The sequence below is a fragment of the Phalangium opilio genome, unplaced genomic scaffold (assembly GCF_054372755.1).
Source record: "Phalangium opilio isolate 3A_F unplaced genomic scaffold, DU_Popi_V2 ptg000025l_1, whole genome shotgun sequence".
NCBI lineage: Eukaryota > Metazoa > Arthropoda > Arachnida > Opiliones > Phalangiidae > Phalangium > Phalangium opilio.
This window is the reverse complement of record NW_028324156.1, coordinates 510,475-538,445: the sequence shown is the minus strand read 5'-3', so window position 1 is coordinate 538,445 and position 27,971 is coordinate 510,475. Positions and strand designations below refer to the sequence as shown.

The following is a 27,971-nucleotide window of genomic DNA, read 5'->3' as shown; positions in this document are numbered from 1 at the left end:
AGGTTGTCAGCCAAATATGTTTATTTGATAAGCGACACTAATAGATGGAACCCCCGAAAAAAACTAAGATAAGATAATAAGGTGGTGGTAAGAAATGGGCTATTAACATCTAAAAAGGCGCCGAGTAAATTCGTTTATGACAAGGGAGGGTGAGTGACTGCGACATAATCCCTCAAACCAGAAGGGGATAATAGAAGAAGGATGACACTCTGTATCCTCTTCTTTGTTTGATCTCCTGCTCATCAAACTCAGGGCAGGGTTGCCACGGAATTTTCAGAACCAAATTCCCCTGACTTTCCCAGGTTTTGCCTGACCTTTTTCTTAGATTTTCCCTGACCTAAAGTGTAAATGTTTACAGCACGTTTTAAGTTCTAATAATTAAATAAACTCTCTACATTAAGTTTTCCAATGTATTTGTTGCACCAAAATGATTAAGAAACATTTTAACGATTTTTTTAGAGAGCATTAAGAGAGGATGCGGAGAAACTTTCAATACTCTTTCAATATAAACTTATTCCCAGAAATTTTACCCACTAAAATCAAATTCCCTGACTTTGCGGAAATTTTTAAAATTCCCTGACCTTTTCCAACCCATTTTTAAATTCCCCGACTTTTCCAGGTTTTCCCTGACCCTTGGCAACCCCGAAACTTCAGATGCGCATCGCACCTTAGGGTAAATTCTATAACTGTTTAGTATTTACTAAATCCCCAGCAATAAATTCTGCACAAACCTTGATTGTCTTGACTGGCCGCATTGTGGTGGTACACTTCTCTCAAAGAAGATAAGTATTATATACTTCTGCTTAAACTAATTGGGGATTTAAATAAAGTACTAGTCAATTAATTAAGTGATCAATCTAACGCGTTATTTTTATTAAAATACGACGATTATTACATTGTTACGATCACTGAAAATTGTATTTAAAATCAATTTTTGCTTTCATTTTATATTTCTGGGTTTTTTGTTTGTTTGTTTCTTGAAAAATTTACGTTTATTTTTTTTATTATATAAAGTCCATCAGAATCAACCTTTTTTTTTTTGACAAAAAAAGAAACACCCCTTTTTTCGATTTTTTTCTTATTAATCTTTGGGATAGGAAAAGGCGCATTTATACTAAAAGTTTTCGTGGCACGTGGTCCAAATTTGTTTTTCAGTGAAAAATCACAAAAAAAAAGAAAAATGGCGGGCGTAATTTTAGTATTTGGAAAAATGGCGGTTGACGTGACGTCACGCCAAAATAGAGGATCTTTTTAATCACGTAAAAAAAAAAAGATGAAACTGATGAGAAATTAAAATTGGCCGAATATATTTATTATAAATCTCATTTAAATTAATTTAAATTAGCTATTTATTTCTATTTAATTTGCATATTGTTACGACCATTTATATAATTTATTTTTTTTCTTTTTAGTGATTAGTTTATGTTTATTCGCTTAGCATCATTTGTGTTTGTTTGTTTCAGTTTGTTTGTTTACCAAGCCAAAAACACCAAATATATTTTGTATTCCTTTATTTTTACATTTTGGGGCGGGCTATTTCATTCATTAATAAACCCCCCAAAATTAACGGCGCGGGCTAATTGATATTATTATTATTTTTAAAATAAACTCTATTATGGAGGGGGGGGGGGAGAGGGTCTCGATTTTTCCTAAAATATTTTTAAATAAAGTATTGGCACTCCATTATAATTACCCATAGAGCGTAATACAGTCAAAGGCAGGGAGATGCCATTACTCTATTTCTATTATTTCCTAACTAAAAAAAAAAATATTATTATTCTATATTTTCGTCGCAACCTTGAAACGAACTCTAATTTCTTAACACCAATTAAAAGAAATTGGTTCTTTCTAAGATTGCGTGCGATTAATTAAGGTTTATTTTTTTTAAATTTTAATTTAGAACTGAATAATCAAATCTAAAATATTCTATTATAATTAATTAATTATATTCTGGTTATATTACATTAAAAAAACAACTTAATTAATTAATTAAACTGATTGAATAATAATAATTAAATACGGATGGGTGCCAAACTAGATTAATAATATAAACGTTTAAAGAAAGGCTAATACTAAAATTAAAATTTAAATTAACGCGGTGTTAAACCCGGACAATACTGCGGTGACAATTTTAATTCAGCCCAATCAATACCTGTCACTAAAAAAACTCCGTAGAACCTTAATCTTAAATGCCAAAAAACATTGCCTAATTCTAATTAAAATAAATTGGAATGATTTAAAAAAAAATTAATTAATTTCTATCCCTTCTAGATTGGCTGCCCAAATTAATTAAAATTAATTAAAAAAAAACGAAACAAACTCATTTGACTTCAATTAATTAACTATAATTACTGGCAAAACAAATAAATCAAAAAATTTACAATTCATCCTAATATGGGTGGGGGGGGGGGTAGTTTAAAATTAAACCCCGCGAATTAATTAATTAATTAATTAATTAACATAATCTTTTTTTTATATAATTATAATTATTATTTCGGGCCTAGACAAAAAAAAATAAATTCCTAACTAATTACCTAAAACACTAGAAAAAAAATCTACGGCTACGTTCAAAATATTTAATTTTAATTTCATGACGTCACTAAAACGTTTTGTTTGCGTTTAAACGATTGAAAAACGGAAAAAGGATTAATTATAAGCTTAGGGGGGGGGATACCCCCACTCTTTTCCCTCATTACCAAAAATTAATTAATTAAGTTATAATACTTTACATCCATCTCAAACTTTAATTAGCGATTTCTAATCAAAGTGTTACCGTTGAGCGTCTGCCAGTTTTGTTTTGTCCCATCCCCCTTTTTCCCTTTTCCCTTTTGTTACGTAACGCAACTTAATATAGTATAGAAGAAAGGGTTAAATCACCAAAAGTTAGTTGACAAAAATAAATATCAACGATAGAAGAAAAGTCAGGGGGGGGGGAGAAATAGTAATAGAAGTATAAGAACAAGAAGAAGTAGTGAAATAAACCACAACAATAAAGTGTGTTCACTGTATGCAGCACTGTTTTTGGCCGTTCTTGATCTTAAGCCTGGATTTCGGACGGTACTTTTCCAGATAGGAAAGTTGTTTAGCGTTAATGGCACCACGACGCTTCCTAAATGTCGCCATTTAACGAAGAGAGAAAGAGAGAGAGAGAGAGAGAGAGAGAGAGAGAGAGAGAGAGTGGAAGAGAAAAAATGAAATAATCCCTTCTTAATATAACCGCAAATATATTTAACAGGGTTCATACAACTTTTGGAAAACAAATTTCCCTGAGATTTCCAGGTTTTTCCCCATATACTTCCCTGAATTTTCCAGGTTTTTCACGTATATGGAGTATCCTATGGAGCAAATGTTAACGAAGGAGGGGGGGGGCAAATATGGCAAATATGACTATTACATAATCAAAGGGCATCCCCGTATCTCTAATGTAACCAGAGTTACGAGCCTCCAAAGTATAGTGTAATGTTAATCCTATGGAGGGTACGTTTATGAACATTTTCCTTAATTATTCGGCCCCTGTTTGTCGTAGCCCCTGTTTTTTAGTATGGTTGGATGGGGGATAAATGGGACTATAACATACTTAAAGGACATAACCGTATCTCTAATATAACCAGAGTTATGAGCCTCCAAAGTTTAGTGTAATGTTAATCCTATGGAGGGTATGTTTTTATGAACATTTTGCTTAATTACTCAGTCCCTGTTTGACGCAAATTTCCCTGATTTCCCTGAATTTTAGTATTTACTAAAAATTCGAAATTTCCCTGAGGTTTTTGTCAACTATTTATTTCCCTCATTTTTCCAGGTTTGTATGAACCCTGTTTAAAACGTAGCATTTGGATTTTGGATTGGATTCGGGGGGGGGGGGGAAAGCGGCGCCAATGAAACTATAATTCAGTGCCAAAAATTACTTGCAAACAATGCCAACCAGATGTGAATGTAAACAACCAAACCAAAACTCTCAAAAGGAGTCAAAAGCAAAACTGAATGTCAGGGCGAGTGTTTCTTGAGAAACTACTGCGGAATTGGCAAACAAACACCAAAGTGCGTATACACGTTTAATCATAAGTTCATAAGATATGTTCCTTCCATAAGATAAGTTTGTCACTGGTCATGAAGTGAATGAGGTAGGTCATAGATTCTGGTTTTGGCGCTGACAAAGTCTTATTACAGACTAAATAGGTAGATGGACTACAAAAAGTTTCGCGTGTCGTTCTCGAACTAGCTCGAGGTGTAAGTCTTTAGCATTACGAAGTATAGGTAGTGTCATACATATCTTATAAACTTATGATTTTAATATAAGTTCAAATTGAAAAACATCTGTGGGTTTGCAACTTATAAACCAAGCAACGTCAACGCGAAACTACTATGGAATAACAAGTGTGCAAATAAGCGTTGACAGTCATTTATGACGTGTGCAATTCAACCACTATCTACAAAACAGACTGAATAGCTTAAAAGTTTTCTGTTCAATTTAGTTTCAACTCTAAATTATCTCACAAATTACCGGCAACCCTGAAGCGCAATTAAAGAAACGGGGGGGGGGGTATTTCTATCAATTAGCAAACACCAAAGTGCGTATGCGTTTAACCACCACAAAATCAAACTTAAAACGTCAATGCGATTGAAAAAAAAAAAAAAACAACAATAACTAGCCTAATATCTTAAGTTCACAAGATATGTTCATTCCATAAGTTTGTCACTGGTAACTTAGAAACTGGAGCTTGTCATGAAGTGAAAGGAGGTAGGTCATAGATTCGAGGTAAAGCGAGGGAGGCCTGGTTTTGGCGCTGTCAAAGGCTTAGTAATACAGACTAAATAGGACCTAGATGGAAGTCCTGCAAAACTAATTAACCTCCGAGTGTAGTACTTCTCGCTTGTCGTTCTACTAGAACTAGCTCGAGCTGTAAGTCTCTCAGTAGCATTACGAATCGTATAGGTAGGGTCAAACTTATGGTAGGAACATATCACTTATAAACTTATGCTAATATCCAACGCAATCTTCAATTCTCAACCCTAACTAAACATTAACAAGTCAACAACCAAAGTGAAAAACATGCAATAACACAATAAGCTGATTGCAATGTAATAGCTCATGTTATTTGCCCCCATAGACCTTCATAAGGTCAAAGCCGGGAAACAAACTGACATTTACTCAAACTCTGGAATGCACACATAAAAAACAAAGGCTTGTACTCACTCTCTGATGAGTTCAACGGCGTCCTCGTACTTCATTCCCAGTTCAATGAGAGCCAGAGCAACGAGAACGGGGGCGCGACCCAAACCAGCCACGCAATGAACCGCCACGCAACACTCGGGGTCTTCGCGAAAACGATTACGTAACAGCTCAAACCAATCTTCTACCACTTTTCCAGGAGGAGGAGACCCATCATCAAACTGCCAATCCTGTTTAATGAAAGCGGACAACAATATAAAAACCTTCCTCGCGGGATTTTTAAATAGGGTTCGGATGAAATTTTTATATTGAAAATCTCCGACCGTTCCAGCGTATCCCCGACCGTTCCAGCGTATCCCCGACCGTTCCAGCGTATCCCCGACCGTTCCAGCGTATCCCCGACCGTTCCAGCGTATCCCCGACCGTTCCAGCGTATCCCCGACCGTTCCAGCGTATCCCCGACCGTTCCAGCGTATCCCCGACCGTTCCAGCGTATCCCCGACCGTTCCAGCTTATCCCCGACCGTTCCAGCTTATCCCCGACCGTTCCAGCTTATCCCCGACCGTTCCAGCTTATCCCCGACCGTTCCAGCTTATCCCCGACCGTTCCAGCTTATCCCCGACCGTTCCAGCTTATCCCCGACCGTTCCAGCTTATCCCCGACCGTTCCAGCTTATCCCCGACCGTTCCAGCTTATCCCCGACCGTTCCAGCTTACCCCCGACCGTTCCAGCTTACCCCCGACCGTTCCAGCTTACCCCCGACCGTTCCAGCTTACCCCCGACCGTTCCAGCTTACCCCCGACCGTTCCAGCTTACCCCCGACCGTTCCAGCTTACCCCCGACCGTTCCAGCTTATCCCCGACCAAGTGTTGAAAGATATATCCCTGACCATTTTAAGATGTTTATCAGAGTCCACTTCATAATTACACCTGGGCCCATATTTAGAATTGCTCGAAGCAATCATGGTTTGATATACCAAACGAAACCCCTGACGTTTCAGGAAGAAACTTTAAATCCCTGACCATTTTAAGGTGTTCATCAGAGCCTACTTCATAATAATCAGGGTTCGTACGAAATTTTTACATAGAAAATCCCTGACTTTTCCAGGTTATCCCTGACCAATTTTTGGCAATATCCCTGACCATTTTAAGGTGTTTACCAGAGCCCACTTCATCACACCAGGCTCATATTTAGCATTGGTCGAAGCATGGTTTGATACACCAAACGAAATCCCTGACATATCTATGACTTTTTAGGAAAATATTTTAAATCCCTGACTTATCCCTGACATTTTCCCCTAATTTTCATATCCCTGACTTATCCAGGTTCCGTACGAACCCTGTAATTACACCTGGCCCAAATTTAGCATTGATGATTGATCGAAGCATTCATGGTTCGCTATATCAAACGAAATCCCTGACCTATTCCTGACTTTTCAGGAAAACAACTTTAAATCCCTGACTATTTTAAGGCGTTTATCAGAGCCCACTTCATAATTACACCTGGCCTGGTCCATATTGAGAATTGCTCGAAGCAATCATGGTTTGATATACCAAACGAAATCCCTGACCTATCCCTGACTTTTCAGGAAAACAACTTTAAATCCCTGACTATTTTAAGGCGTTTATCAGAGCCCACTTCATAATTACACCTGGCCTGGTCCATATTGAGAATTGCTCGAAGCAATCATGGTTTGCTATACCAAACGAAATCCCTGACCTATCCCTGACTTTTCAGGAAAACAACTTTAAATCCCTGACTATTTTAAGGCGTTTATCAGAGCCCACTTCATAATTAAACCTGCAGTCCATATTTAGCATTGCTCGACGCAATCATGGTTTGATATACCAAACGAAATCCCTGACCTATCCCTGACTTTTTAAGGAAGAAACTACAAATCCCTGGCTAAGTTTTAACCCATTTCCCAAATCCCTGACCTATCCATGTTCTGTAAGAATCGTGTTAAAGTAGGGATGACAATACTTACGAGTACTTTGATGCCTTGTTTCTCTAGCAAGTCTGTTTTGTAAGTGGCCTCGCACACTCGCACCACATCCGTCACATTCCTTGATTTTAATTCCTCTAGAAAGGTGGGAATTGTGGCGTCGGTGGGTCGATCCATAATTAGGAAACGCATGTTTTTAAAGGTGATTTCGGACGGTCCCAGCCTCATTGTCTTCTGCTTCATTGTGCTCATTTAAACGAGCAACGAGGCTAATCCGATTCAGAGAGAGAGAGAGAGAGAGAGTATATTCCTTTTGTCCGATTAAGATGCAGCCAAACAAAGAGTATTTTTTTAAAGTCCGATAGAAATAAAACTATTTGTTCCAAAGAGTCAATTTGCCCGAAAAAATTATAAAATACGTAGAAAAATAACTAGAGTTTTTTTGTTTTTTTTTTTTGTTTTCTTTCGTAGGCGTTAACGTTTGTCTTTCGTTTCGTTTCACTTAAATCCAACGAGATTGTTTTGAATCCCGTTTAGTTTTGAGTTTTTTTACTTTGTAGAAAAACGCGAGAACTTTTTCGTTTTAGTTTATCCCATTTGAAAGCGAGATTTGTAGATGAAAGTCCGGCTTGATCCTGATGGACTTTTATATCGAGAGAATGCCTCGATTTTTTTTGTTTTTTTTGTTTCAAAAAATATATACAAACTCGTTTTGAGGAAAAATTAAAAATTTCTTCTTTTTTTTTAATCGTATCTAAGCTAGACAATGTTTATTTGTGCTGAGCCCTGCAGTACTCCCCGCTCGCCGACAGGTGCTCCATCAAAGAATCACTGATTTCTTCTGTCAACTATAATAGATATTAAATTTTACGAACAATTTTAGGTCAGATAATAAACCCAAATACTATTTCTAACAGTAAACGTAACGTAGGAGTTAATACAAATACAGTACATGATTTGCCATCCTACGTAACGGGGTTAACAAAAATCCCTTTACTAAATGTTTAACCTACTTAAAACCAATAAACAACCCGCATCAATGAACCGAAAGGCTAAATTAAACTTATTTTAACTAATTTTGATTAATTTAAGACTCGAAACGTAAAAAAATTTATTCGCCCTTGATGCAATATTGCCCGACCACATCCCAATGAATAATCCTCGCGGAGAGATTCACTAACAATTTCACATCACAAATTACTAAGCCTCGGTCTCAACTTCCCAGGGACAGTATCGGTACGAAGGTTACGTCAAACGGGAGTTTATATATTAATAATTACGCGTGTTAAAGGAAAGATTTAAACGAATACTAGGTATTTAAATAAAATACTTACCGCTGTTACGATTCTCATTTGAAAAACCCAAAATAATCCGGACAGGATGCCGATTCTGGCGACGAAGACAGACACCTCCACTCGAAGTAGAACCTTTTTCCCCGATGATAATTTTCTAAAAATGGCCGCGCGACAATCGTCGAGATTAAAAAACACGATCGAAGTATAGGGTGTGGCCACGCCTTCCATAAAGCTTCTTCCCTCTCTCGTCGAATAACTTTCCCTCGTGGCCGTGGCTATGTGACGTCAACACTTAAATAAGCTAATAAATAAATGCATTCGAAGATGCAGACGACAATGGAGGGAAAAAAGCGAGAAATACAGATGGAGTTGTACGCTACGCTTTAATAACATAAAACTTAAAGGCGCGTATGTGACGTCAAGTATACCCTTGGAAGAGGGAAGTTACTTCCCTCTTCCAAGGTATACCTCCTCGTGCGTGTTGAATGCGCGCGCGTTCTGTTTTTCTGGGAATATCATCCCATAAACATTTTTCGTAGGAAATAGACTTCCTTCGAAACCATTATTATTTCTACTTCTCTTTCTAAGACGGTAGAAATTTCGTGGAAAGAGAACTTCGATCTATCCATAGTTGCTAAGCCTCGGTTTAGTCTAGCCTTCCTCCCTCCCACCCTCCTGACCGCCCGTGACGTATTAAGCGCGGTTTATTCAAACGGAGAGAATGGAAGAGGAAAAACTGCCAGCGGGGGTGAGCCATTTGGCGCCCGAAATCGGGATTAAGAATGTTCCCGGGAAATTCGTAGATACGTTTCTAGAGAAAACAATACCGAAAAAAAGCCTGGAAGAATCGGGCCTAAACGTTTATACCTTCACCTTAGAACCTGGAACGTCTAAAATTGAAAAGAAAAAGTCAAATCCCAAGAAATATAATTTGAAAAATAGTGTTAAGAAGTCCCTTTATAATCTCCCTAAAGACAGTTTAAAGGTAAAATACAACAACACAAACAACACGTAACCCATTAACGTTTCTTTGGAACTTTATATATAAAGTTTGCAGAATTTTACCCAATTCATCTGATGTGGAAGGAATACATGGAACAAATTTTGGGCGATTTCAACGGAGACAAAAATCAATTATACCCGAAGTTAATGAAGGCCGATTACCACGGATGCTATTTGGTTGTAGCTTCTTCAAACTGCTCCACCATGAAAGGTCAACGAGGTTTAGTTGTACGGGAAACTAGAAACACTTTCCAGTTACTAACCCACAATGACAAAATCATCACCATTCCTAAGAAGGGCAACATATTCGCCTTTGAGTTCAAAGGTAAAATGGTTAAAATATACGGAGATAATTTTGGATTTCAAGCAGCTGAAAGAATGAAAGTTAAATTTAAAGCTAAACAACTTAACAAACTTTGAAAATAAATAATGTATTTTGTTTTGTATTCATAAACGTCTCAATAAAAATTAAAAAATATAAAAACAAGCTCATTTTCATAAATTACAATTAAACTTTGGTAATTAGCGTTTAATTTAAAAGATATAATTAAATATATAATATCGGAGGAAGAAAGTTTAAAATCTATTTTAAGTTTTCAAATAAGGCGAAAGAACTTTCGATTAGGGAAATAATAATAAAAATTCCGTTATAACATCATGATTTGTCTGGTACACAACTCAAGGTCATTGACTTGTGGTGGCGAAGAGAGGGACTCGGACGGGCACCATCCCCTTAGACTCAAAGCTCGCCTTGCCTCTTAGAGAGTATCTTAATAACCTACTGTAAGATAGTTGGCCTTCTCCTTCTTACAAAAACTGGGGATATACTGTCAACCCTCCCTCCCTAAATTCTACACCGAGTCAACTAAACGACTTAACGGCGGTCGCAGTGTGTACGTACAGTTACTTCTTTAACAGAGTAGTAACGGTTGAAGACGTCTTTAAATCTTCTTTCTCGCCTTACATTATTACCAGAATATAACGGACGAATGTCATCTGACTAAGGTAGGATTGACTTTTACTGTACTTGATTTTACAATCTTATCTAAACGCAGGCCATTTGCCTTTACCTATAAGTACGCGCACGAGAAGCTATCTTATACGTTGGACACTAACTAGCATGATAGTTAATCGTATTTAATCCCTTCTCAAGGTTAATAAGTCATCAGATATAAGTTACTAAGTTTCGGTTGTTTATCGCGTCACATCATGATCGTACGACTTGTGTTTAAATTGTTTCATTGTTCAACAAGGTTAAGTGATAGTGTTATCTATTGTGGTTTAAATTGTGGGGGAACTAGAAATTAAATAATTACTCCGAAGTTAAACCATGGATAGAGAAAATGATTCCCCCTTTCTCACAGTGGACACTTAGTGGCAAGTAATTAAGATGGACACTTACTTGGCTAGGGACCCCCACTAACATATGTAATATCAGAAGTATATATTTTATTTCTCTTCGAGAGAAGTGTACCACCACAAAGCGGCCGGGGTAAATGTAACATTCTTCTTCCCAACATCATTTTTCATTTGGAGCAAGGTTACTATAAATATACGCGAAAAATAGTTCCCTCATCATTACTCTATTGCGCTGAGGATTTAGTACCAAACAGTTATTGAATTCACCCCATGGTGCGATGGATACCCAGCTGAAGTTTAATGAGCAAACAAAAAGGTGCTTGCATGAGCCTGGGAAGAATCATGTTATATAACTAAAGTATTAAGATGATACAGAGTGTCATCCTTCTTCTATAATCCCCTTCTGTTAATATGTAATACCATAAGTCTATTATGTAAGTGGACCTTACATAATAGACAAAGTAATGCTATTAAGACGCCACTGGTGATTGAATCACGATACTCAAAGTTCTAACTAAACTACTTGTCATTCTTCTATGCAATCATTGTCTTTGTTCACCAAATACCAATAGTCTTTCAATACTGGGAAACGAGCTACGTAAACATTTTCGCACCAGTATCATTTCTATGCTTATTTACTTCTAGTATCGGTTGGTACAATACTTCATGGTATAACTGATATGGGATTATAATCTGAAGTATTTTTGAAATAATTTTTCCTCCCAAAAAACGCTGATTTTTCATATTTTACAAGAGGGGGGACAAAAAAGGGGGCGGTTTAGTTTCCCCCTTTGACGTCAAATTGGTTTCTGTTATATAGAGCCATAAAAATACTCGTAACAACAGGGAAATTAGTCACTTTCTCTGGGCCAGTGTCAAGTTCGAAACTAAATATAATATAGTTTTCCCCAAAAGTTTATCCGCGTTCCTGAACGCGTTTACAACACTTTTTGCGGGAAAAATATTGTTCTTTTAACGTTAAAGATACATCCTTATTTACAAGTAAGTGAGTAAATTTAAAGCATAACGATATGAATTAAGAAATCAAAATTTGAAATTTTTGATTTTTCATAAACAGATAAAATTTTTGTTTTTGACGAAATTTGATCTCTAGGGTCGCTATTTTGGCACCAATTTTTATTTGATTAGTTAAGAGATAATTTATGAGCAACTGCATGCCCTTATTTTGCGCGAGCCAAGGCGCTCAAATGTTATATAATACTCATTAATTTTGTTTGAAAATTAAATATTGTGTTTAATTAGTTAGACTTTCTCATTGAGCCCAGCCAAAAAATTTAAATTACTTATAGTTAAGAAAGAAAGGATTTTATTTTTCCCCGGAATTATAGGATTTTATGGGACGAAAATATGTTTTTATAGGAAAATATAGGATTAAATATAATACTATTCTTGGGTTAAACCTGTAGGCCTAATAAATCTCAAAACATAAGAAATTTGGTTTTACTTTGAAGTTTGAAATGAGGAACTTAATGAAATTGTAAACTAAGCCAAAAATATCGGATTTTATAGAGCCTTTCACGAAATTATAGGATAATATAGGAGGGGTTCGAAAATATAGATTTTATAGGACCTTTCATGAAATTATAGGATAATATAGGACAGGTTCGAAAAAAAGTAGTATAATTTTATAGGAATTATCGTATAGTCTATGAGCGGTCGCCCTTATTTAGCGTGTAACAAAGGCGCTCAAAGACTATAAATCCTTATTAACTTTTTACAAAGCTAAAAATATAGGATTTTATGGGACGTTTCAAGAAATTATAGTATAATATAGGACAAGTTCGAAAAAAAGAGGATTTTATAGTTCACTGGGTCTCCTGTATAGTCTATGAGCGGCCGCCCTTATTTAGCGCGTAAAACAAAGGCGCTCAAATTCTATAAATCCTTATTAATTCCATTAAATAATTATTTATAGCGTCCAATTAACAATAACGATGACGATGACCTCGATTAAAGAGCTGACCATTCTGGTACTGGTGGTTATGGCCGCGGTACAAGGTGGTGTCTCGTCCAATAGGGACATCAGAGAACTTGGGAAAGATCAAGCCTTCATTCCTAAAATGATGTCTTACGTTTTCCGAGTATTGAATGTTAAAGGGGTAAGAATTGATAACAATCTATAATGAATATTGCCCTATTAAGTATTTTTAAAAGAAATTATTACTCGCGTGGGAGTGGTACTGTACAAAATGACGTCACGCTTCGAGGATAGTCGCGAAAGCGATACCGAAACGTCAGCCCGTTAACAAAAGCGCAACAACAATTAACCCGACCCCGTTTAGCTAGCTACTCAGACATATTGTCCAAAACCGAAATGGGCAAATACAGTGTGTTCCCAAAAAGGGAGGGTAATAGTAGGACCGACGTACAGTGAGATGGACGGAGCTAACAGCTGGCTAGGGGGAAGAGATAGTCTGACGTCACGCAGCCCCTCTCTGGTTGGCATTTTTGCGCTTAGAATACTGTTTCCAACCGTTAGGGGGGATGAAACTCCAGTAAGAGATAGAAGGGTGTGACGTTTCAGGGTCAGAACTGTTAGTTCCCTATTTTGAGTCGAAAATGTTGCAACTTCTATCGCCATTTTGACCCAAGGGACACCCTTAAACAAGTTATAATTGGATGGAGTGTTTTAGGGAGTCAGGGACGACCCCTTAAAGTTAAGTAACAAAATGAAATACAGTGATTTATAATTTAATAAAGGGGTCATCCCTAAAACACTGATCCAATCATAACTTGTAAACGGCGTCCCTTAGGGCAAAATGACCAAAGAAATTACATACATTTTTCGACTCAAAATTGATTCCCCATAGAACCATCCCATCCCACTTGTATGTACTTCGGTCCTCACCCTTTTCTGGAACACACTGTATTTAATTGTAGATTAAATCGAAAATATCAAAAACCAACCATCCATTATAATCCGCAAGGCTACCACATCCACATTTGTTAACTTCCAGTTAATTATAGTGGACCTATGTCTTTTGTTAAAAGGAGTTCAGTAGTGGCGGTATTCGTTCCGCGTGTTAGTTTAGGCGGCCACCAACTTCTTGAATATGTGTTTAAGTGTATACGGTATCCGCCCAACTATATAGTCCGTTAAATAAACGTTATTGAAAAATTGAATAAGAATGAAACGAAACGAGAACTGGACCCCAATCTCATTCCCAAATATCCTCTGTTTTGTTATTAACTAAAGCCTAAGGATGAATGTTTACAAGATCCTACTAATACATTCATTCATTCATCGGGAGAGAAAGTTTTAAAATTGATGTTGACATATCCTTGTGGAATGACTTTCAATTCATTCTTATTTATTTATTTAAATAAAATGTTTTTATGTATCTCTAAGAATTAAAATGTAATAATTAATTACGTGTTAGGCCATCAATGATGTTAAATATGGTAAGACAACAAGTACAACTTGCACTACTTGCAAATTCGCGGTCAGTATGTTGAAGTCTTTTCTGGAAACGGGGAAAACAGAGGAAGAGATCGCGGGTTATATCGTCACAATATGCAAGACGTTGAATATTTTTACACCACGAGTTTGCGACGGCGTAGTAGATGTCTTCAAAGTAAATACTCGTCTCATCATAAGTTTATAAGTGATATGTTCCTACCATAAGTATGACACTACCTATACTTCGTAATGCTACTGAGAGACTTACAGCTGGAGCTAGTTCGAGGGAGAACGAAAAGCGAGAATTGAAGTACTACACTCGGGTTAGTTAGTTTTGCAGGACTTCCATCTAGGTCCTATTTAGTCTGAACTTACTAAGCCTATGACAGCGCCTCACCAGGCGTCTTCGCTTTACCTCGAATCTATGACCTACCTCAATCACTTCATGACAAGCTCCAGTTTCTAAGTTACCAGTGACAAACTTATGGACGGAACATAACTTATGGTCTCTTTTTCACCCGCAAGTACTTTTAACGTAATAACCTCCACCCCATATAGGACCAAGTACTTTACGTCTTAGATCAAGCCACTTTAGAATCGGATGAAATATGCGGGGTATTACTGGGCAGGAAATGCGCTCCTGTTATAAACCCATTCCATAACTGGACAGTCCCATTACCGGACGCACCTAAACCCCCTGTTGTACCCGTACCGAAACCCAAGGTATAACAAGATTTTTCAACAAATTCGAACCAGATTAGAAGTTTAGTTTAACTTAAACCTTTCGTTTTAAAGGCCGGATCCCCTGTTTTAAAAGTGTTGCATCTGACAGACATCCATTACGATCCTAACTATGAAGAAGGTACTAATAACCAATGCAATGAACCCTTGTGCTGTCGAAAAGGGGATGGAAGTGCGACCCCCGATGAGAAAAAGGCGGGAAAATGGGGAGATTACCACGATTGTGACACTCCGATGACCACACTTGAAAATATGTTAGATTATATCGTGGCCAACCATAAGGTACATACATCCTAAGATAAAAATCATTACGCGTTAAACTTAAACTTAACTTAATTGAACGCAAAATCAATTAGATTGATTACGTTGTATGGACTGGGGATGTTCCGCCTCACGATATTTGGAACTCTAGCCGGGAAGAAAATTTACATATCATCGAGGTGGTCAATGATTTACTTAAAAGCAAGTTCAAGGACATCCCTGTTTACCCCTCTATTGGAAACCACGAGACGGTACCAGTCAACAGGTTAGATGACCAACGAACTGACCTTATAGTTTTAGTAATTAATAATAATAATGTGAACAGTTTTCCACCACCGGAAGTAAAAGGAAAGTTCGACATATCCTGGTTGTACAATAAATTGGTCGAACATTGGGGAACTTGGTTACCTAAAAGCGCGGAACAAACCCTTCAGAGGTAAGTGGTCAGCCTGGTCTGGACCTTAAGATTAAATAATTGACCATTATATTACAGGGGCGGATTTTATTCGGTTAAGATTCAAAAAGGATTCAGAATCATCGCTATCAACTCTAATTACTGCAATAGCATGAACTGGTGGCTTCTACTAAACTCAACCGATCCGGCAAACCAATTATCATGGTTGGTAGAGGAACTACTCAAGGCGGAACAAGCCGGCGAAAAGGTATACATCACAGTCACTCGACTTCCATCCGGAACCACTTTAAACAACTTCCTCGTATTACAATATACTTCCTATAATAGGTTCATATTATTTCACACATCCCTCCCGGAAAATACGATTGCGTCAAAGTATGGAGTGAAAATTTCTATAGAATTATTAACAGGTATTTGTCGCGTCATTATAGTTAATTAATATTAGCAAGGTCATTAACTCTCTCTCACTGTATGACAGATTTGAAAGCACAATCATGGCTCAATTCTACGGTCACACTCATTTCGACGAATTTGAATTATTCTACGACGGAAAACGGGCGACTAACGTAGCTTACATAACACCCAGTGTCACCACGTTCGGTGGAGTCAACCCAAGTTACCGAATATTTACCGTCGACGGAAACTATCCCGGAAGCACCAGGGTCAGTAGTCAAGGTCATGGATGGTGACCTTGATCGCAAAAATTTTTTTAAAGATTTTTTATTTGTTTTTAGGCAATTTTGGACCACGAGACGTTTTTTATGAACTTGACGGAAGCAAACGCGAAACCCGAGTGTATTCCGGAATGGAACCGAGCTTATTCCGCTAAAGATCTTTACAACATGGACTCATTGCAACCTGAAGAATGGGGCAAAGTCGTGGACAAATTTCAAGAGGACGATAATCTCTTTCAGTCATTTTACAGGTAATTAATTAAATCATAAGTTCATAAGATATGTTCCTCCATAAGTTTGTCACTGGTTACAAACTGGAGCTCGTCATGAAGTGAGTGACTTAGGTCATAGATTCGTGGTAAAGCGACGCCTGGTTTTGGCTTAGTATAGACTAAATAATAATAAGATGGACTGCAAAACCAACCGAGTGTAGTACTTCAATTCTCGCTTGTCGTTCTGCTAGACACTTGTAGCATAACGATGTATAGGAAGTGTCATACTTATGGAACATTACTTATAAACTTATGACTAAACTAGGGTCAAAGGTAAATTAATTAACCAATGTTTCTCATGTTGCAGCATGTACACTATGAAAAGTACCTTCGAGAGGAAACAATGCGAGGATAGTTGCAAAGCCGACTTGATTTGCGACCTGAAAAGTGCCCGTTCAAACGACCCCTATCTTTGTTTAGAGGATTAAACTAGCGCAAGTACAAATCTAGAAAACAATTTAAAAAATCTCCATTTGGAACATTTCCTACTATATATTTTTTGTATAAATTCTATAATCTATATTTTTTTTATCAACTGTAAATTACTTTCGCACGTATTTATTTGATTTGTTGTTTGTCACTAATTTATTCATATAAATAAATCATTAATGAAACATTGTCGAATGTTACTTTGTATCACGTGAAGCGTGAAGTGTCTTTACGTAGATATATACAGATTAAAGGGATGGTAAAGAAGGCAGTGGCGGGTGGGTAAAAATTATTAAATACGTCACAGGCACCACTCCACGTGACGTGCCGCCAAGATCCAAAGACTCCACATTGAGTGGGATTTACATTTAGTCCTTGTTTTTCTTGAGATTACAACAACAATAGAGTAGTGTCGGTAGAGAGGGGAGTAGACGGTGTATCCCTCCCTCTAGGCGTGCTATTGTAAGAGGGGATACTGTACGCGCCTGGTAGGGGGGGATGACACTGAGCTAAGAGATAGAAGGGTATGACGTTTGCATACGTAAAACTGACATTACTCTATTCCTCCGAAGTGGTTGGTAGTTTTCGAAATAAAATGAACTAAGTTTCTTTGAACCACGCTTTCCCTCAGTCACGTACGTGCCTATGACCAGAAGTATATAATACTTCTCTTCGAGAGAAGTGTACCACAAAGCGGCCGGGTATTTGTAATATGATTCTTCCCAACATCAACTGAACCGCGATAAATAGTTCCCTCATCATTACTCTATTAGCGCTTAACTATTTGCCAAGGCGCCTGCCCTTGTAGATTAATTTTTGTCCAACGTCAAGACAATCGAGGTTGGTGGATTGATTGCCGAGGATTTAGTACCAAACAGTTATAGAATCCCATCTGAAGTTTGATGAGCGGGAGAGCAAACAAAAAGGTACATGCATGAGCCAGGGAAGAATCATGTTACATAACTGAAGCATTAAGAGGATCTACAGAGTGTCATCCTTCTTCTATTATCCCCTTCTGCTATGACGTATTCGAATAATTTTACCCACCTGCCGATGCCTTCTTTAGAGTCCCTTTAAATTTGAAAAGTGCGGCAGAAAAGTACTCTATTAGAAAGTGTCGACACCTAGACTATAGTTTATCCGGGTATTGATTGAGGCACCACTAGGGAGAGACACCGCTCGGTTTGGTTTCCTCTTGGAGGTACATTTAAAATCCTTAAGCCTCATTTCGACAGAATAAAACGAGTTTTAATATCAGCCAGTCAACGATAACAGCGGCGTTGTTATTTAAAAGACCGACCGGGTCTATCTCTCTCTCTCAACAACCATTGACCCAAATTCAAGTCCGACGTGCCCCAATAAAAACCAGACAGCAAGCGCACAATCATGAATTGAATTTTACGAATAACATTTAAGCATATCCCATAGATAAACGTTGCGATCAATATTCGCGTGAGATTGGTATAAATTCTTTTATAGCGTAATGTAGAGGGGGGAGAAACGACCGATAAGGGAATTCTATAAAGAAATAAAAGTTGACTCTGAAATTTCTTCAATCGGGTACCGACTATTGAGTGTTCGAACAGACATTGTATTGCCAGGGACCAGAGGGTACATTCCATGTTGTTAGTTTTGTAGCAAAACGTCAATAAAGTGTATCTATACAATTCCAAAAATTTCCTCTTTTCATGTAGGAGATTGTTTAGGAGAAGTTCAAAACAGGTTCCGTCTACATTTTCAATTTCTTATCGAAGCTATTTTACTTTGCGAAGCGATAAGAAAATTGAGAGTTTGTATTTGATCGGACTAAAATGTTGAGAAGGATTTCTACGAGGAGACAAGGCAAGAAATGGATAGGTCAATGGTCAAAACACTTCACGACTGATCTTTTGAAAGTAAGCCAAGAAGTAGAATGGGCCCTGAAGAACCGGAAACCGATAGTGGCACTAGAAAGCACCATCATTACTCACGGAATGCCATACCCCGATAACCTACAGTACGTTCTATACCAAGTACTTACCAGGAGTGACTAGTGGTGACATTAATCTATTTAGGGTCGCCAAAGAGGTTGAGGGTGTCCTCAGGGAAGAAAAATGTGTCCCGGCTACCATAGCTGTCCTCAATGGAAAGATAAGAGTTGGTAAGTAAGTCAATTGCTTTCAATTACTATATGTTTCCTTATTCGTCTGACGGTGGGGATAATTTCAGGTTTGAACGAAAGGGAGCTCGAGGAACTGGCCAATGGTCAAAGAAAGGCCAGTAAGGTTTCCCGGAGAGATCTACCGTACGTCCTAAGCAAAGGGTTAAACGGTGGTACGACCGTATCGGCTACCATGATCGCCGCCCATTTGAGCGGTATAAAAATATTCGCAACTGGAGGAATAGGCGGTGTCCACCGTGACGCTCAGAACAGTTGAGTCTTTGAACTTACGCTCAAGGTGTAGAGCTCGTTTTAATAACAATTAATTTACCTTCAGGCATGGATATCAGCGCTGACTTACGAGAATTAGGGAGGACACCAGTGACAGTCGTGTCAGCGGGTGTCAAATCCATTTTGGATATCGGTAGAACTCTCGAGTACTTGGTAAGCGAGTACCAACCTATTCCTTTTATCTAAAATAATTGGGCATCACTTCTTTTGTCGGTATAGGAGACAGAGGGAGTTTGCGTGGCCGTTTTGCGGGAGGGTGAACACGTCACCAGGGATTTCCCGGCTTTCTTTACAGCCCGTAGTGGACACGGTGCACCCGCCTATCTCAGTACACCCGCAGAGGCAGCCCAACTAATTGGTAAAAACACCCCCACCAATTGATTGATTTCGAATAGAATTCTATACAATATATAGTCTAAAAGACACCATTAAAAGAGAACACGGATTCCATATACCAAATGTATCAGATACCAAAAGAAAAGAAGAATGGGGGAAAATTTCATACATTTCGAAAGAAAAAGATATAAGTTATACGTTCGAGTGGGCTATCCAATTGCTTCGAAAATTTCTCTAGCATCATTGGTAGCGTCTCTAGACCATCAGGATAAAGCTCCCAAATATTTATAACCAGAAATAAAAATGTAAAGGTTCAACGACGAAGAAAGAGGTGGGACACAGTTCTTAAAACCCCTTCAGCATAAGTTTATCATGCCTCTAAGTACACAAATATGGGTTACAACTGGGCATCTTCCGCAGGCCACTGAGACGTCAGAACTCGTATAGCGCTAAGATCCGAAGAGAGAAAATTTTGAAATTCCTGCCGCAGTGCAGCCACCAAGCGGTCGAGACGATTACTAAATGGGTCATGTGAAAAAAATCATCCAATGGAATAAAGGAGATTTTTACGTTTTGTATAGGCAGGCATTGGGGGGGGGGAACGAATTTTACTTAAGCAACCCCAATCCCCCCCTCTCTCTCGTGAGATAGAGGCGGTTTCAGTCCTGAAACATTCTAAAAGGGATAAAAGAAACGCTAGGCTAGGCGGTACAATTTTGTATTGAAGTCGAGGTGATAAATGATACGGAGAGAGTATAGGGTTTCATTAAATGGAGCCAGACAAACACTATTGCCATAGGAGTAGCAGCCATATCTCTACTTAGAGGCATGATAAACTTATGCCTTCAGGTATAGCTAAGCTAACGGGTTCAAGAGTGCTAACTTCCGTCCGACCCCTCGCGTTCTCGGAGATGGAAAGAAGAAAAATGCCGGGCAAATAATATAGATCCATTTTGCGAGCGAAGAAATCTCTTTCTGCCGATAAATTCAGAGCGCCGAGAAAAATCCGGGATGAACAGAAAAAAAGAGAAGAAGAGGGGGTTTGTGCACCCTGTCAGAGGAGGACATTGGAGCATGGGAGTAGTACTCTCGTGGAATTTATTGAGGATTAAAGAGAACTTGGTCCCTCTCTTTTTCAGGGGCCAAGGGTCGTTACGAAGGGCAGCCCCAGGGGGAACCGTATTGACCTCTTACCCCCCTCCCCAACGGATCGCCGTCCATTGAGGAATGTTATGCCCAGAGCAAACATTCTGATACCTCCTTTTTTTTTACTAAGGGAAAAGGAATAACCCCGGGTTTACCGATTGTACGGACAATTTAGGGACAATATATATATATTTTTGGGGGGATTCTGCTATCCAGAAAATTTTGTTTCTTATACTTTTATAATATCAGGGATAGATTTAATTTTAGAAGTAGGAATGGAGAACAGAGTAATCTAGGCGCGCGTCAAAGTCCCGGACCCCCTTCCTCGGGACGGGGGGGGGCATGAAAGAAGAGGCGGGTCATAGCGACAGGGTTAAAATGGAATTACGTATTTTTCGCCCCCGTTCCCGTCAGCAACGTCATAAAAACGTAGTTTATGTGAGCCAATAAGATAATTTAAACTTTTCGTTACGTGTTAGAGGGAGGGGCTCTATACTGGATGGTCTATGAGTAGGACTGAAGTAAATACTAACCGTTCTCCATTCCTACTTCTAAAATTAAATCTATCCCTGATGATATCAAAAGTTCCGAACGAAATTTTTGGTAATTTATTTTAAAATATTTTCTTAAAATGCTTATAGCTGCCCGGGACTCTTTAGGTTTGAATTCGGGAATATTATTAGCCGTCCCTATCCCCGTTTCGAGTCAGGACAAGGGCCAAGTTATTGAAGAGGCTATAATTGAAGCCTTATCCAAAGCCAAGTACGTTTATATTTACGCTTCGGATATTAAAGTATTTCCTCTAATGACGTATCTTTAAAGGTCTGAAGGAGTTCGTGGTAAGGACGTGACGCCTTACGTTCTCTCTTTAGTCAACAAACTAACCGGAGGAATTTCTCAAGAACTGAGTATCCTTTAAACTGCCAAGAGCGCGAGCGACAAAGATAGTAAAATTGTACATACAATGTGGCAGCTTATCCATCGTTGACGGTTCAAGGCTGGGAGGGGGTGTTACGGTTGCCAAGGTAATCCCTAGCTTCCATCTTCTGACACTTAGCTCGTTGGTTGCCTGTCAAAAACAAAATCCAATAAGGTATTGTCGCTATGGGCCAAACGAAGAAACGTTTCAACTCGAAATAATTAGAAATATACAGGGTGTTTTTGAAAAGTCTGTCATAAATTAAAGGGGTGTGTTCTTAGGGTCAAACTGAGTTTAAAGTGTGAAAGAACATGGATGGGGTCTAAAACATTTAGTTAAGGAGGATTAAAACAAGGACAAGGAAATAGCCACACGAGTGGAATAATTAGCTTTACTTGACCATTTAATAATACACTTTTGCTGGATAAAGATACTGTCAAGTTCTTAGATTGAAGACTGATAAATCATATTCAGTGTTTGGGAGCCCAGATCTCTGTTACTAATAATTGTTGTAGACCCCAGCATGTTCTTTGATACTTTCAACTTAGTTTGACCCTAAGAATACACCGTTTAATATTTGGCAGAGTTGTCAGTAACAAAAAAGTATCTTAGTATTATTAGTAAATATCGAAGTCTTCTTTAACTTCGCGTTATCAGATGCAATTTTGGTTGCTAATAACGCTCGGATGGCCGCTAGAATCGCCGTCCACTTCAATCGAATCTCTTCCACTTCCGGTTCTGATGCGGGAAATGGATCGTCCACCGGAACTAATACCGGGACTTCTTCATCGAACTCGAATGAAGCGGAAACGAAAAGTTGGAAAACGCGAGGAGAAAGAATGGTAAAAATGCCTTGTTCCAAAACCTTTCAATTTCATTCTTTAACAATCCTTTTTTTCCTCTCTCTCTCACTCTCTCTTTCTCCATTTCCGCTTTTGCGGATGTAGCCCGTCGTTGTCGGCGCTTCTAACGTCGACATAGTTGCAACGATGGACCAACGACTTGATCAGGTAGGCCACGAAACGTTTTCACTTACGAAAGTAGAGTAAGCCGAAGTTAAGTCAAAACGGTACCGAAAATAGAATCTAATACATGGTTTTAAGACTAGGGGATCCATGATACCATTTACACCAAGAGGCCAATCTACATAGGCCTGGGAAAAAAGTGCAGCATAGCCTCGAGTCTTGGTGTAAATTATATCAATCCTAGCCTGAAAACTACGTATAAAAAAGGGGCAATAACTTCGACTTAATCTATTTCGAATTTAGTTTTTAATTAAGCGGTGAATAGAAGGGTTTATTAAAACTTAATGGAACGAATAATGGAATAAGACCGCGCGATCATTTCATATTATCCCGAAACTGATTTTGATTTCCGGCGTCCGCTTCCGGTATTTTCTTCTATTGTTGTCTTTTGAGGCTATAACAAAATAATACTCTTTTTATAACCATTCTTATCGTTGAATCCGTCATTCTATTTTCCCTGACATCGTCCTGATGTCAATCAGTTTCGGAACTAGGTATCGCCATTTCTATTTAGACGAGTCGAACCGTGTTGTCAATGAGCAGCACCTCCTCCCTTGTGTTGTGTTAGTGGTGGGTTTTTATTCTTTTTGCGAAGGTCCCTTTGCGGTGTCTATTATTTCGGTGACAAAGTACGGGTCTGCCATTTTGAGTCCACATGGAAGTACAATTGGGCTTAAAGGCCGACTTCCAGCGAAAAGGATTCTAACGAACTGAAAACCGAGCATTGAGACTAACAATGGAGCGACCGTGCCGATTTTCGAAGCCCCGCTGGGTCAAAAGTTGGAAGCGTTCTCACTAACTGAAAGCCGTGCAATGTGGTTCTAGCGAACTGAAGATGAACAATAGAAATCCTTTTAAATTTATTTCCTCTCGAATTTTTGCTTTCCCCTGAAGGAAATTCTCTATTGTTCATCTTCAGTTCGCTAGAATCACATTGCACGGCTTTCAGTTAGCTAGAACCCTTCCATCTTTTACCCCAGCGGGGATTCGAAAATCGGCACGGTCGCTTCATTGTTGGTCTCGATGCTCGGTTTTCAGTTCGTTAGAATCCTTTTCGGTGGAAGTCGGCCTTTAAACTGACTCACAGATAAAAGGTCCCAAAATAGTGGGGAGTGTTTCCCAGAATGAAGTAAAAAGAGAGACGTGAGTTCTCTTTGAACCTGACAACCTGTCACTGATGACTTCAGCTCTGTTTATTCATTCATTTCACCCCGGGAATATTGTCTATTTAGACAACATGTTAGGCGTTTCTCGCTAGTAATCCCTACAACTATAAAGATCGTACCAAAGAATGATTAGCAAAAAATAAGGTAAATGTTAGGCTAGTAGACAAAAATAAAGTTCAGAGAAATGCGTTGAGAAGGAGAGGTTAAAGGTTAGAGTAGAAGAAAATAAAGCTTTGATAAAGAAATTTGGCCTACTTGGCTTGCTTCGAAAGTTAGAGATGCGGTGTTAGTTGAAAAGATACAGGGTGTTTCTGATAAGAAAGAGCAGTGATAGATCTAATTTTAGAAGTAGGAATGGAGAACAGAGTTATATCTGGGCGCGCGTCAAAGTCCCGGATCCCTTTTTCCGGGATGGGGGTCATAGCGACAGAGGTAAAAAGGAATTACGTATTTTTTCTCCGTCCCCGTCAGCAACGTCATCAAAACTTAGTTTAAGTGAGCCAATAAGATAATTTAAAATTTTCGTTACGTGTTGGAGGGGAGACTACGCTCTATACTGGAGTAAATACTAACCGTTCTCCATTCCTACTTCTAAAATTACATCTATCCCTGGTAAGAAATAGCGAGAATTTATTAAAGAAAATGCATTTCGCTTGTTTAATATCCGAGGAAACCCGAACAGAAAAAAAAAATTAAAACGAGATAATATGTTGTTGTTTGTTTTGTTGTCTCGTCGATAAATATTTACACAAATACATCCATTTCGTCATCATCATTTAAAATCATATATAATCGATACCCAATATACCAATAATGAATTAATTCAAATCGAAGGAAACGATTTTTTTTTTTAAGATTTTGTTGTTCTCACGGTAGAGACGGGCTCCATTTTGTTTGTTAACTTTTTTTTTAAATTTTAATTTATACATTTCTGTACAATGTATTCAGAAAAATACCGAGACAAGTCTTCGAAATATTCAAACCCTTTAAGTTTTGCCACCACCCTTTTAATTAATATATATATATGTATGTAAGATATCACCGATTGGATATTCATTTAGGCGACTTACACGTTATAAGTTCCTTTTCTTTTTTGTTGCAAGCAAGTTGAACTGGGGAAAAAAAATGTTACAACTTGTACGGCAAACGTCGGCGCGATTTTAAAAATAGGACGGGAAGCGCATCTCTTTTTCGTTTTGTTTTAATTTATTATGACGTCATCAAAGAGTCTTCGAGACTTCGACGACGTCATCATTAAAGAGAGTGACGTAAACGTAACTCCTTTCTCTCTTTTTCCATAATATTGAACGCTTCGACAATTTTTCATTAGAATAATATATGTGAAAAAACCTTTTTGTTTACAACTACGTATACGTATGTTTGTTTGTTTGTTTACGGGTATCTGAGCGCGCGCGTGACACAAAAATGTATAATATAGCTTTTGTATCTCTCTATATATTTTTTGTTTGTTTATAATTTTCATAGAATATTTATTTATTTATTTTTTCCGTTAGAGGAGGCACTCTATATTAATATAAACTGTAATTAATAGACCAATAATCACCACTCAAAGGCCTTATTGGTTCTACCGAAATTTAATTAATCTCAATTAGATATATATGTATAGATGTATGTAATTGGTTAATTTCGATATTGTAGGAAAAGAGGAAGTTTTAATCTTATATGTTTTGGGCTATACCTGTTTGTTTTTGTTTATTTAGTTATTTATTTATTTATTTATTTACTTGTTTAGAAAATTTACTAACGTTAATAATAATACTTCTTAATTAGTATATATATATAGGGAAATATTGTAGGGTCACGTGGTGATAAATAAGCGGAAGGTAGCTTCGCTAAGTGGTTCGTTTTTAACTCGGATAAGGGTAGCCTAAAATAAAAATATTTATTTATTTCTTTTAATATTCCTAAATACCTATTCGTTTATTTATTTATTTATTTATTTATTTAATATATTTGGCTATATCAAAAATTTTAGCTCGGATTATTTATTTTGTTTATTTATTTATTTATCTCAACTGTATATATTATTTTGTCACTAATTTTTGTTATTAATTTCTATATCGATCTAAACCTAATATCATTCCATGACGTAGAGAGAGAGACTCAAAATTAAATTACGTTTTTGTTCACTTATTTTCAAAATCCCATTCTGTTTACTTTTACTTTTATCTTTAATATTATTTAACCCCTCCCCTGTCAGGAGGGGGGAGAGCCCCCCTTTGTTGTTGTTGTTGTTGGTGTTCTGAGAACGTATAATAATTTTTAACGAACGATAAGCGAAGCTTTTGTTTCTGTTTTTGTTTAACGCGTGGGCACTTGATTGAAGGCAATGGATTGTTTTTTATATAGATAATTAGTTAATTAGTTAATTACGAACGGCTCTGAAATTTTTAATTGTTTTCATTTTTCGATGTACCACCTCGACATATTTTTAAAAGGGTAGGCGTATTTTTGTAGGCTTAGTGATGAAACAAAATAAAACGTATGGAAAGGAAAGCACGGGCTTATAGTTAGTTAATTATCAAGAATGATATAGTTAAGATAGTTTAGAAGGAACCGTATAACCGAAGAAGAAATAAAGAAAGAAAAAATGAATAAAACCCATCAGTAGATAAAGTAAAACTAAGCCTTTTTAGGCCCTCTTACCGACTCTAGAGGACTTTCCTCGTATTGTATCCGCTCGGGGCCATTTTGTTTTATTTTTTTTTTTCTCTTGACGCGTCGGCCATTTTGTTTTGGGGAGGCTCGGAATGAAACGGAACTCATATTTCGCGCAATCTCTCCTTTGTTTCTCTTTATTTATTTATTTTTTTTGATAAAGTTCTCTCTCGTAATTTTAGTCTCGAATATCGAGTGGACAAAGTTATGTCTTTCGAGGTTGACGTTGTTGGTTTTGGTTGTACCAACGGAAGAATACTTGGGGGTTGGGGTTGGAGGGGGGTTTGTTGGTTAAACGGGACTATTACTACCGTAGTTGTCGCGCTCGGCGGAGATTTCTCTGGAAGGCGCTAAAGGAGTATCGTTATTGTTACCGTTGGCCGATTTCGACAAGAGGCAGTCTTTGCCGTCCTCCGGAAGATTGTTATTATAGACGCGTTGATGGTGATTGGGGCCGCTACTCTTAGTTGGAGGTTCGGGGTTTGGTGTTTGCACAGGGGTTGGCGGTTGAGGTTGAGGTGGCGGTGGAGGTGGCGGAGGAGGGTGATTTCGGTGATTGAGGGCTCCGGGGTTATCACCGAAAACGTTAGTGCCTCCGCCGGGCTGCGATTTTGGAATGTAAGTTTGATCGAAGCCGGGTATCATTCCGGCGTTGACCATGGACTGGTCGTCGAGTCCTTTCAGGATCTTGATCTTTTGAATCATTTCGCGAATTTCGTAGCGCAAGATGGCCAGAAAACAGATCTTGAGGAAGGCGATGACGCAAAAGCCGATGACGGCTAAGATGTCGGCGTTGCGCTGCAACCAGCGGTGAACCGGTTCCAAACAGCCGTTTTGATGCACCAACGTCTCGTCGTTGGCGTCCGTCACGCAAGCCGTCACGTTGGGGGGGACGTATTCTCGTTGCCGGGGGTCCCAAACGGCCATGCAGCAGCTGCGCGGCACGGCTTGTTTCGAACCGTCGGCCTGGGCGCGCGTCATCCACGTGGAATTGACGTAGTCCGAAGGGCCGTACACGCCGCAACAACGCGACTCGCGCTGGACCTTATCCCACAGCACTTGGTATCGTTGGTCGTTGCCGTAGTCTTCCCGCAAACGCGACCGCAACTCGCCGCCCAAACCGGAAGTTAAATTCTGATAACGGAAGATCCAGACGACGCCCACCACCAGGTCACCCACCAACAACGCCAGCATCAGTGACCAATAAGAGTTTAACATCTTCTCGTTCATCTTCAACGCCCCCACACATCCGATCGCCTAATTATTCACGGATAAATAAATGATA

General features: G+C 38.4%; 6 protein-coding genes across 15 annotated transcripts in view; 3 read left to right on the top strand and 3 right to left on the bottom strand.

Annotated features, from left to right (window-relative positions):
• Window positions 1–8,646, bottom strand: part of PRL-1 (protein-tyrosine phosphatase 4A family member PRL-1) — a 38,012-nt gene extending 29,366 nt beyond the window's left edge. Inside the window, exons 1-4 of one of the 5 annotated variants that reach the window (XM_089868932.1) lie at window positions 8,450–8,610; window positions 7,158–7,963; window positions 5,195–5,400; window positions 845–3,109 (exon numbers count right to left, since the gene is read on the bottom strand). In XM_089868932.1, coding sequence (XP_089725058.1) covers window positions 3,001–3,109; window positions 5,195–5,400; window positions 7,158–7,367 — 525 coding nt within the window. In that variant the 5' untranslated portion in view covers window positions 7,368–7,963; window positions 8,450–8,610 and the 3' untranslated portion in view covers window positions 845–3,000. Of the gene's footprint in view, window positions 1–844; window positions 4,510–5,194; window positions 5,401–7,157; window positions 7,964–8,449 lie in introns of those variants that run through there. The other 4 variants (XM_089868933.1, XR_016383390.1, XM_089868931.1 and 1 more) reach the window with 4 other exon arrangements.
• Window positions 8,647–8,780: 134 nt separating this feature from the next.
• On the top strand, window positions 8,781–9,899 carry Pop4 (ribonuclease P/MRP subunit POP4). The gene is made up of 3 exons (XM_089868930.1): window positions 8,781–8,832; window positions 8,873–9,395; window positions 9,461–9,899. The coding sequence occupies exons 2-3, from the start codon at window positions 9,132–9,134 to the stop codon at window positions 9,830–9,832; spliced, it is 636 nt and encodes a 211-aa protein (XP_089725056.1). The 5' UTR covers window positions 8,781–8,832; window positions 8,873–9,131; the 3' UTR covers window positions 9,833–9,899.
• Window positions 9,900–10,253: 354 nt separating this feature from the next.
• On the top strand, window positions 10,254–17,169 carry LOC149691587 (sphingomyelin phosphodiesterase). 3 transcript variants are annotated; one of them, XM_089868901.1, is made up of 12 exons: window positions 10,254–10,417; window positions 12,708–12,891; window positions 14,173–14,367; window positions 14,751–14,915; window positions 14,988–15,215; window positions 15,290–15,459; window positions 15,520–15,630; window positions 15,688–15,856; window positions 15,937–16,019; window positions 16,088–16,271; window positions 16,344–16,534; window positions 16,863–17,169. In XM_089868901.1, the coding sequence occupies exons 2-12, from the start codon at window positions 12,727–12,729 to the stop codon at window positions 16,981–16,983; spliced, it is 1,782 nt and encodes a 593-aa protein (XP_089725027.1). In that variant the 5' UTR covers window positions 10,254–10,417; window positions 12,708–12,726; the 3' UTR covers window positions 16,984–17,169. The 3 variants fall into 3 exon arrangements, with proteins under 3 accessions (XP_089725027.1, XP_089725029.1, XP_089725028.1); XM_089868903.1 differs by lacking the exon at window positions 10,254–10,417 and adding an exon at window positions 11,594–11,773; XM_089868902.1 differs by lacking the exon at window positions 10,254–10,417 and adding an exon at window positions 11,594–11,777.
• A 1,605-nt stretch (window positions 17,170–18,774) lies between these two features.
• LOC149691586 (uncharacterized) lies at window positions 18,775–26,806 on the bottom strand. The gene is made up of 2 exons (XM_089868936.1): window positions 26,675–26,806; window positions 18,775–21,966 (listed from the first exon to the last, which is right to left on the bottom strand). The coding sequence occupies exons 1-2, from the start codon at window positions 26,792–26,794 to the stop codon at window positions 21,778–21,780; spliced, it is 309 nt and encodes a 102-aa protein (XP_089725062.1). The 5' UTR covers window positions 26,795–26,806; the 3' UTR covers window positions 18,775–21,777.
• Window positions 18,796–27,971, top strand: part of LOC149691582 (uncharacterized) — a 120,553-nt gene continuing 111,377 nt past the window's right edge. The window contains exons 1-9 of the mRNA XM_089868899.1: window positions 18,796–18,980; window positions 19,039–19,124; window positions 19,193–19,396; window positions 19,462–19,568; window positions 19,635–19,773; window positions 21,539–21,659; window positions 21,720–21,805; window positions 22,474–22,658; window positions 22,764–22,826. Of these exons, the coding sequence (XP_089725025.1) occupies window positions 18,796–18,980; window positions 19,039–19,124; window positions 19,193–19,396; window positions 19,462–19,568; window positions 19,635–19,773; window positions 21,539–21,659; window positions 21,720–21,805; window positions 22,474–22,658; window positions 22,764–22,826 (1,176 nt within the window). The remainder of the gene's footprint in view (window positions 18,981–19,038; window positions 19,125–19,192; window positions 19,397–19,461; window positions 19,569–19,634; window positions 19,774–21,538; window positions 21,660–21,719; window positions 21,806–22,473; window positions 22,659–22,763; window positions 22,827–27,971) is intronic.
• LOC149691580 (tetraspanin-14-like) overlaps window positions 24,637–27,971 on the bottom strand; it is a 118,661-nt gene continuing 115,326 nt past the window's right edge. For all 4 annotated transcript variants that reach the window (XM_089868916.1, XM_089868917.1, XM_089868919.1 and 1 more), the window contains one exon: window positions 24,637–27,943. In XM_089868916.1, the coding sequence (XP_089725042.1) occupies window positions 26,978–27,943 (966 nt within the window). In that variant the 3' untranslated portion in view covers window positions 24,637–26,977. The remainder of the gene's footprint in view (window positions 27,944–27,971) is intronic.

What these genes read in the sequence shown, in the direction of transcription:
- Pop4 (XM_089868930.1), top strand. Translation starts at nt 9,132, where the DNA reads ATGGAAGAGGAAAAACTGCCAGCGGGGGTGAGCCATTTGGCGCCCGAA. An exon ending in TCCCTAAAGACAGTTTAAAG is followed by an intron (nt 9,396 to 9,460) that starts GTAAAATACAAC and finishes TTATATATAAAG; the next exon opens with TTTGCAGAATTTTACCCAAT.
- LOC149691587 (XM_089868901.1), top strand. Translation starts at nt 12,727, where the DNA reads ATGACGATGACCTCGATTAAAGAGCTGACCATTCTGGTACTGGTGGTT. An exon ending in GAGACGGTACCAGTCAACAG is followed by an intron (nt 15,460 to 15,519) that starts GTTAGATGACCA and finishes TAATGTGAACAG; the next exon opens with TTTTCCACCACCGGAAGTAA. An exon ending in CGGAACAAGCCGGCGAAAAG is followed by an intron (nt 15,857 to 15,936) that starts GTATACATCACA and finishes TTCCTATAATAG; the next exon opens with GTTCATATTATTTCACACAT.
- LOC149691586 (XM_089868936.1), bottom strand. Translation starts at nt 26,794, where the DNA reads ATGAGTTCCGTTTCATTCCGAGCCTCCCCAAAACAAAATGGCCGACGC. An exon ending in AGGAAAGTCCTCTAGAGTCG is followed by an intron (nt 21,967 to 26,674) that starts GTAAGAGGGCCT and finishes TGTTTTTGACAG; the next exon opens with GCAACCAACGAGCTAAGTGT.